A 10,000-nucleotide genomic window follows, 5' to 3' on the forward strand; every position below is an offset into this window, starting at 1 on the left:
ATATATATATATATATATATATATATATATATATATATATATATATATATATATATATATACATACATACATATATATATATATATATATATATATATATATATATATATATATATATATATATACATACAGAAATCTTAGGAAAAAAACGCTGAAGAGATTTAAGTTGTAATCGTATGGTAGATAAGAAACGCAAGAACGCTTTGAAATGATTTTATATTTCTCCAAAGGAATCTAGAGAATAGAACCATTGATCTTTGGCAACAGTTCCTTTAAAGAAACTGACCATATCTTTCAAGATCAATTCTACGAATAATATCTGAAATATTTCCATAAACATGAGAATTGTTTAGTGCCATCATATGGAACAGAAAATTAATCTACATCAATTTTACGTGAGGAAATAAAAGAGAAATCGCGTGAATATTCATCCAGAAAGAAGTATTACGAAAATAATTCTTACCGGTAAATCCAGAAAAAGTATCGTATCAACCAAGTAAGAAAGCGTTTGTTTCAAGTAACAATAAAATAAGCCATCAGATGTGGGAGTGAGTTTAGAACAGGCAGCGGGATAATAACACTGTGTCTGTATACGTTTGGCAGGGGCACACAGCCTGTCATATTCTTTTTTCGTCTGATTCTCCAACACAGTAACATATTGACTGAGGGTTGCAGACATATTGGATAGAGCAATCTGTAATAAAGAATTGTGAGAAGTTTGAATATTATTCGACATTGATTAAGATTTCTTATAAAATATAGAATCGAGTTTAGAGAGAAAGTGTATAAATATTTCAAAAAAATATGTTTGATACCATGTCCATACCTTGAATAAGTCTGTCTGCGCGATTGTAATACTGTCTTGAATGTAGAGCTGAGGGAATGTAAGTCCCGTCTGGTTGAGTAGCACTTGAATAAAGTGCTGACAGCTTACCGCAGATGCCAATGGAGTCTTGTGGCACTGTAGAAAAAAACGTGACAAATTATGAGTCTAAGATTTGGACAAATAGGATTAGAAAACAATGGAGTAGAAGTCCATTTACACTAAAGTAATCATTGTAAATAAGTGTCTTAATGAGAACTTAATTAATTAATTTGTGGGTAGTATGTTAAGTAACATACTATTGGAGTGGTATAACAAGAGGTGATAATAATTTGAATAATAATAATAATAATAATAATAATAATAATAATAATAATAATAATAATAATAATAATAATAATAATAATAATAATAATAATAGTAATAATAATAATGATAATAATGATAATAATAATAATGATGATGATGATGATGATGATGATAATGATAATAATAATAAAAATAAAAATAATAATAATAATAATAATAATAATAATAATAATAATAATAATAATAATAATAATAATAATAATAATAATAATAATAATAATAATAATAAAAAGAAATGGAACAAAATAGTAAGTACATATATTGAATAATTACGCATACACTTGAACGTGTACACAATGATATATACGTTTTGATACCCATAGAACTACACATGCATCTTAATGTTTACAGAACTACGTAAAAATCACAGGACACACTTACGGATACGAAAACACATATCACAAACGAAGCAAAACCAAAACTTTTTTTCTTTCTTCTTTGTTTATTTTCATTTTGTGAACAAATACAGACAGTGAACCATTCATAAGTTTAAAACGCCACACACACACAAAAATACACTATGCCTGGAGATAAATCTATCAACAAAAAAAATACAGATGAATACCGATCTGCTAGCCTTAAAAAACTACGCTACGAGCAATGTTTACATGCTGAGAACTCGGTGACGGTGTTGTCTCAAAAAACTGACCCTAAACAGACAAATCCGTCCCCGAATGTCAACGCCAAAGCTCGTCATGCCTCAATGATAACAAGGCAGATCACAAACCAGAGTGGTTATCGACCGAATCACAAAGGGCCACTCACTCGAAATAGATCTGCTAGCCTTAAGAAGCTACGTCACGAAAGCTCGGAGACGGTGTTGTCTCAAAAAACTTACCCTAAACAGACAGATCCGTCCCCTAGCGTCAACGTCGAAGCTTGTTATGCCTCACTGTTAATAAAACAAAATATAAACCGCAATGGTCATAGACCGGATTATAAAGGACCACTTACTCGGATAATGAACCAGATCCGAGACGAGAAATCTGCTACTGGTTCAAATCTTCCCGACACACAGGAGCTGGAAGTACCCCACAACCGGAATATTCCAACAGATGGCCATCCATGCTCGTCATCAAATAACCAAAAGAAAAAGAATGAAAAATGGTCTAGGGAAGATAATAAAGAAGTTCTTAGAGCCTTCTACCGTGCCATATATTTCCCTACAGATAAATCTAATACTGTACAAACCTACTTAAACTGGAGACAGAAACACCTTGCAGTAAGACCCTACATAGACAGTAATAAACTTGCCAACGTCAGAAGAAACATTATAAAAAAAAAATTACTAACTGAAGTAGAGATTGACCAAATTAAGCAAGCAGTAAAGGATAAAAAGAATGAAACTGCAGCTAAAGAAGATACTACAGAGGAAATAATTATAAACCAGCCCAAGGCTGATGAAAATACAGTAATAATTGAAAGAGTTAAGGTAACTGATAGGCAAAATAAAATACTCTCTGAACCAACCATAAACACTAAGGCAGGTGAAAATCAAATAGATGAAGGAAGTCATACAGAAATCGACGCAACAGAACTACATGATCTAAAAAATCAAATCATGATTGAATGGCTGAAAATTAAAGAAACTAGTATGAATGAACGCGACACTCTCCCCAAAATTCGCAATTCTAACCAAAACCTGAAAATAATTGGTAAAATCCGCCTTGCACTTAAGGATATAATTTCAGCTAATGATGTTGATATTACAGATCTCAACCACCTGTACTATGCATCCGCAAGAATCTCAACGATTCTATGTGGTGAAAAGATTAGAAAAAGACAACACTCCCACAAAAAGCCTTCTTGGCAAGAACGCATTCAACACCAAATTAAGCTGCTTAGATCTGACATAGAATGTTTGAAAAACCTTAAATTTGACAAGAGTATCAAACCTACAAAGACCCAAAAACTAAAGAAAAAATATAACATGAAAACCATAGTTGACATTGATGCCACCATAGAAACCATCAAGCAAAAGGTATGTGCTAAAGCTGCCCGCATAGCAAGGTATGAAAAGCGTGTTAAATTCTTCCGAGATAATAACATGTTCAAAAATAACCCCAAAAATTTCTACAGGAAGATAGGGAAAACACCAGTAACAATAAAGTCTGTCCCATCAAAAGAAGAAGTGCAAGAATTTTGGAATAGAATCTGGGCAGAAGATAAAACACACAATGAAAAGGCCCCTTGGATTGATAGAATAGCTACAGACCTAGACTCCTTAGAGGAGCAAAAGTGGGAGGGGGTCAGGGTAGAAGATATAAGATCTGCTCTCAGGAGGTCAAGCAAATGGAAGTCTCCAGGAAAGGATAAAATTCCTAACTTCTGGTTGAATGCCTTCCCAGAAAGCCATGAACTGCTAACAAAACTTTACAACGATGTTTTGCAAAATCCTAGTTTGATGCCCTCTTGGCTAGTTAATGGTTTAACATTCCTGCTTCCAAAAAATGAGGAAACAAACGAACCAAAAAATTATCGCCCCATAACCTGCTTAACAACAATGTATAAGACGCTAACATCTGTCCTAACCGAGTACACCTATAGTTTTTTAATAGAAAGTAGCATATTCCCTAATGAGCAAAAGGGATGTAAACGTGGATCTTATGGTTGTAAAGATCAGCTACTCATCAATAAGATGATCTTAGAAGATTGTCACAAGCGACACAAAAACTTGTCAATAGCCTGGATAGACTATAAAAAGGCCTTTGATAGCCTACCACATAGCTGGATTAGGAAATGTCTGGAAATGTATAAAATAGCTCCTACTCTGCGAAACTTTTTATCTGTAAGTATGAGATCATGGAGAACCACACTGATGCTGAACAATGACAATGAATCTCTAAATGCTGGAGATGTAAGAATTTCATGTGGCATTTTCCAGGGTGACTCACTATCACCACTCCTCTTCTGTCTAGCCCTAATACCGCTCTCAAAATTGCTCAATGATGCACAGTATGGTTATAAAATATTTGATAAAAATATAAATCATCTCATTTACATGGATGATTTAAAGCTCTTTGCAAAAAATGACCAACAACTCAAAGGCCTACTAGCGATTGTTAAACAATTCAGTGATGACATCAGGATGCAATTTGGCCTTGATAAATGTGCAAAAGCTATCTTTATCAAAGGAAAAATGACAAATACATCTAATGTGAACCTTGACCAGCAAAATGTCATAAAAGAGTTAGAACCAGCGGAGAGCTACAAATACCTAGGGGTAATTGAAGGGGACAATATCAAGCACTCAGTGATGAGGGAAAGGATCAGAAGAGAATGTTATCGCAGGGTGAGAGCAATACTGAAGACAGAGCTGAACGCGAGAAACAGGATCGAAGCGATCAATGCTCTAGCCATACCAGTCGTGACTTACAGTTTCAACATCGTTAACTGGTCAATTACTGAAATATGTAATGTTGACAGAAAAATACGAAAACTGTTGACAATGCATAGAATGCACCACCCTAAGGCAGATATAGAACGTCTTTATCTGCCAAGAAAAGAGGGAGGTCGAGGACTACTACAGCTGGCATTATCAATGAAGGTAGCCACAATTGGCCTAGACACCTATATGAAAAACTCTGAGGACTGGATGCTAAAACTTGTCTTAAAATATGAAAGCAAGAAAGCATCTTACTCAGTAACAAAACAGGCAAAGGAATATCTAAGTGAATTCCAATTGCAACAAATTCAAGAATTAGACGAACTAGAAACACCTACAGAAAAAGCTAAGCGCTTGAAAACCCGTGCTAAAATTGCTGCCTTAGCTATTATGACTGAAAAATGGCATGGAAAACCTCTCAATGGCAAATACCCAAAGAGAGCGAATAATGCAGATATTGACAAAGCCCTTACCCACCAATGGTTAATGGCCTCTGGATTTAAATCAGAAACAGAGGGGTTTATCATAGCAGCCCAAGATCAATGCCTACCTACAAAGAACTACCAGGCCAACATATTAAAGAACGGCAGCTCCCCATTATGTCGTATATGCCAACAACAAAATGAGACCATCGATCATGTTGTCTCCATGTGCAGTCTGCTTGCGCCTACAGAGTATCTCAACAGGCATGATAGAGCTGCACAATATATTCACTGGGTAATATGCAAAAACCTGGACTTGCCCTATGATAAAAACTGGTGGGAACACAAACCACCCCCAGTACTTGAAAATGATCACATTGCACTCCTCTGGAACTTCACCATTCAAACTGACAGAAAGATAGACGCAAATAGGCCAGACATCATACTGAAAGACTTCAGACAAAAATCATGCCTCCTCATTGATATGACTGTCCCAATTGATATAAACGTATCTGTCAAGACCTACCAAAAACTGAGCAAATATAAAGATCTTGAAATAGAAATTAGCAAAATGTGGAATCTGAAGACGAAAACAATACCTATTGTCATAGGTGCCCTGGGAATGACAGCGAAACGGGCTGATTACTACCTAGCTCAGATACCAGGAAACCCCAAAATGGCTGAAGTCCAAAAGATAGTGCTCATGGGAACTGCCCATATCCTACGTAAAATACTGTCTATGTGATCTCAAATTTTAAAGCAAACATAATTTTCTTATGGTTTCTTAAACATTCACTTGAACAAAACTGTACAAATCCAAATATATGGTACCCTAGGCATAACACCTACATGAACTTCTAACTTGTTGTCTCTTGAGGTCTCTGGGTGAGACTTGGATCCAACTTGTACAAATGCAAAACAAAAGTCAAACATAAAATAATAATAATAATAATAATAATAATAATATGTTCTGCCTGGCACTCACACCTTTAACGGAATTGCTAAATAGAACTGGATGCGGTTACAAATGCTATGGAAAAACAGTCAGCCACCTTCTATATATGGATGACCTAAAATTATATGCAAAAAACGACAAAGAGCTAGAAACACTACTACAGACAGTACACGGCTTTACCAAGGAAATAGAAATGAAATTCGGATTAGAAAAATGTGCCAAAGCAACCCTGAAAAGAGAAAAATTAGTTAAAAGTAGCAATATAACACTAGATAAAGCCAATGAAATAAGAGAACTAGACGAAAGCCAACCATATAAGTATTTAGGAGACAATGAACTAGATAGGATACAACATACACAAATGAAAGAAAAAATAAAGAAAGAGTACTATAGACGAGTTAGATCAATACTAAAAACAGAGCTCAATGCTAAAAACAAGATAATGGGTATCAACACTTTAGCTGTCCCAGTTATAAGCTACAGCTACAACATCCTTAACTGGACACTAAACGAACTATGTAAAATAGACAGGAAAACAAGAAAAATAATGACAGGATATAGGATGCACCACCCAAAATCTGACATAGAAAGGCTATATATACAACGCACAGAAGGTGGCAGGGGTCTTATACAGCTAGAAAACTATTATAAAATAACCACCATAGGACTGCAAAAATACCTACTCCAGAAGCAAGGGAAACTAATACAAATAGCCACAAAACACGAGCAAAACAAAAAACTGTTTTCAGTATTTAAGGAAGCTGACAAATACAAACAAGAAATCAATCTACCTAACAGATACGAAGAAGAAGAAGAAGAAGAAGAAGAAGAAGAAGAAGAAGAAGAAGAAGAAGAAGAAGAAGAAGAAGAAGAAGAAGAAGAAGAAGAAGAAGAAGAAGAAGAAGAAGAAGAAGAAGAAGAAGAAGAAGAAGAAACAACAAAAGCTATAAAACAAATGAAATTCAAACTAAAACTAGAACAGCAACGGACCATGATAAAACGATGGCAAGAAAAGCCCCTACATGGTAAATACTGGGCTAAACTAAATGCGAAAGGAATAGACAGAGAAAAATCCCAGCAATGGCTGAGAAGCTCAGGACTCAAAGCAGAGACTGAAGGATTTTTAATTGCTGCACAAGACCAGAGCCTCCCCATCAGAAATTACCAAAAACACATAATGAAAAGAAATATAACAAGTAACTGTAGAATATGTGGAGATCGACAAGAAACAATAAATCATATTATCTCTGGCTGCCCAGTCCTGGCTAAGAAGGAATATATTCACAGACACGACAGAGCTGGGACCTATATACACTGGAAGCTATGCCAACACTATGGAATAACAACAGAAAAAAAGATGGTATAAACACACGCCAGAAAAGGTCACAGAAAATGAGAAAGCAACCATACTCTGGGATATGCCAATACACACAGATAGAGAAATTAAGGCAAATAGACCAGATATGGTTGTCAAAGATCATGAAGAAAAAAAATGCTTTCTAATTGATGTATCAATACCAGCAGATGACAACGTTTCTCTAAAAGAAATGGAAAAACTTTCAAAATACAAAGACCTGGAAATAGAGATAACTCGAATGTGGAATCTAAAAACAGAAACAATTCCTATCATAGTAGGTGCCTTAGGTATAATAAAAAAATATTCAGACAAATACATAACAAAAATAGCAGGACTTACAAATATATATAACATACAGAAAATTGCACTACTGGGTACTGCACACATTCTACGCAAAACACTTTCAATACAGTAAACATAAGAGCACCACAGCAAACCACAGCACATACCCAAGGCGCACAGAGCTGCGCTCGGTAGTGAAGTGAAAGCACGTTATAAAAATAAAACTACTGAACAATAATAATAATAATAATAATAATAATAATAATATATGAATAAATAAATGTAAACTTACAAAGGTGTGTAAAGTAGTGTTCACAGCTATTGAGGCCCTGCGAGCCGTGTCCAGCTGAGCTTTTATGTTACTTCTTGTTATCTCTGTGGGTTTTATAGACGCTCCATGGATGAATGAAGTCCAGACTGAGAGACATAGAACCAATATATATTGCCAATCTACGTGAAAATAGAAAAAAATAATACCATTAAGAAATATTTATAAGGAAACGTAAACATTCAAGGAACTTTTATTATTAAAAAACAATAACTGGTTAAGTCCTTGTTAATTTTAACGTGTAGTAAACAATGAGATGAACGCTTTAGAACTTAATAAACGAAATTCACAAATATTTCATATACTTCCACTAAATATATACAATAATTTCTTGTGTAGTGTGTTAAAGAGAAGTGAATAGATATTTGGGTGAGTGGAAGAAGGCCATGTTCTAAGTGTTTCTGTTTTGTTTTTTGTTCTACCATACGAATAGAGTGCGATAATTAAATAATAGAAATAAAAAACAATGTACTGCACTGTAATGGTTGTAGATAAAAATAGAAATATTCAATTTAGGGAAACAGGCGATATTTTATATATCACAGGAAACTTATATACATACATAAATGGACGCATAGATAGATAGATAGATAGATAGATAGATAGATAGATAGATAGATAGAAAGATGGACAGATAGACAGACGGAGTAGGTAGATAAATAGATAGATACATACATAGATAGGCATATACATATATATATACATATGTGTATGAGTGTGTGTGTGTGTGTATGTATGTGTGGGTGTGTATCATTGTCCTGCTCCATTGAGTACCACTTGTCGACCGAGGCTTGTGTGTTTATATACGCATAACTTAACGGTTCGGCAAAAAGTGACCAACAGAATAAGTACATAGCTTTCAGAAATAAGTCCTCGATTTCTTACATTCGACTAAAAATTATTCAAGGTTGTGCCACAGCATGGGCGCAAACTAGTGACTAAACAAGTACTTCCTCACGACAATATAACCTTTAATCTGATAAAGATATCCTTGGCCTGAAGATTAGCCGATGGTATACACCTCACTTGGATTTACCACTTCTGAGGTTTCAGTCGCTATCAAAGATATGTAGCCCGGATTTTCCTTCTCCATTCTGTAACTCTTGAATTCTTTTTCGCAAACTCGGTAAACCTTGTCGCCTACCGTAGAATATAAAAAGAACATTTTTCTTCGCATCGTTTTTCGATAAAAAAAAATAATCCTCAACTTTCCGTCTCAATACACCACTATTTTTCTGAAAGTTGTTTTTAAATATTTACTGCGAATTGCTTGAAGCTAACTGTCTTCCTACACCTCGATCCCGGAATCATACATGTGTGTGTGTGTGTGTGTGTGTGTGTGTGTGTGTGTGTGTGTGTGTGTGTGTGTGTGTGTGTGTGTGTGTGTGTGTGTGTGTTCCTATGTATATATGTGTTTATGTACTTATGTATGTATGTATGTACGTATGTATATAATGCCGACCTCATACTTACAGTTATTCATTTTGTGTGATTTTTGTTATGAAAAAGGTTTTAAGAGAATGTCAGGTTGTAGTTCCTTTGCTTGTTACGAATTTGTGTTTGTGTGACGATGGAATATCGGCTTATATAGTTGTGATAGGTTTGGAAAACCCCATTCTATGTGATGGTTTTCATGAAGTTGGAAGTAATCGGCTTCCTTTATCTATTGTTTAAATTTAGTTTACGAAAGTTGCTAGCTTTCATTTCTCGCGGAAGTTGAAGCTTGTGCCAATATTTTACTTTCGGTGTGACAATAACAAACAAAACCAGCTGATCTGGATGACAGTTCTGAGAGTCAAAGCGAAAAATCGGCCCAAGGGAATACTATCACAAAAAACTTTTCCAGTTCAATCAACGTATCTCAGTTCCAAAGATTTGGCCGCCATTTCTGGTACACCCTGCTACCACATAACAGCTGTTTGTTACGTGGTAGCAAGGTGTGCAAGAAATAGCAGCCAAATTTTTCCTTTCCTGGGGAAAAGAGCTGCTTACGCGTGATTTCGATGTCACATTCGTTGAAAGCATGCGAAATAACCTGGATAAGAAGAAAACACACGAGATAAATCTCCGTTGTTGGGA

The 10,000-nt window shown here is 35.1% G+C and overlaps 1 protein-coding gene across 1 annotated transcript in view; it reads right to left on the reverse strand.

The window, feature by feature from the left end:
• The window catches only part of LOC149135372 (uncharacterized), an 11,777-nt gene that overhangs the window by 984 nt on the left and 793 nt on the right, over nucleotides 1-10,000 (reverse strand). The window contains exons 2-4 of the mRNA XM_089354412.1: nucleotides 7,886-8,043; nucleotides 827-961; nucleotides 464-694 (exon numbers count right to left, since the gene is read on the reverse strand). Coding sequence (XP_089210538.1) covers nucleotides 464-694; nucleotides 827-961; nucleotides 7,886-8,043 — 524 coding nt within the window. The remainder of the gene's footprint in view (nucleotides 1-463; nucleotides 695-826; nucleotides 962-7,885; nucleotides 8,044-10,000) is intronic.

Source organism: Octopus bimaculoides, chromosome 6 (genome assembly GCF_046866305.1).
Source record: "Octopus bimaculoides isolate indiv1 chromosome 6, ASM4686630v1, whole genome shotgun sequence".
Lineage (NCBI taxonomy): Eukaryota > Metazoa > Mollusca > Cephalopoda > Octopoda > Octopodidae > Octopus > Octopus bimaculoides.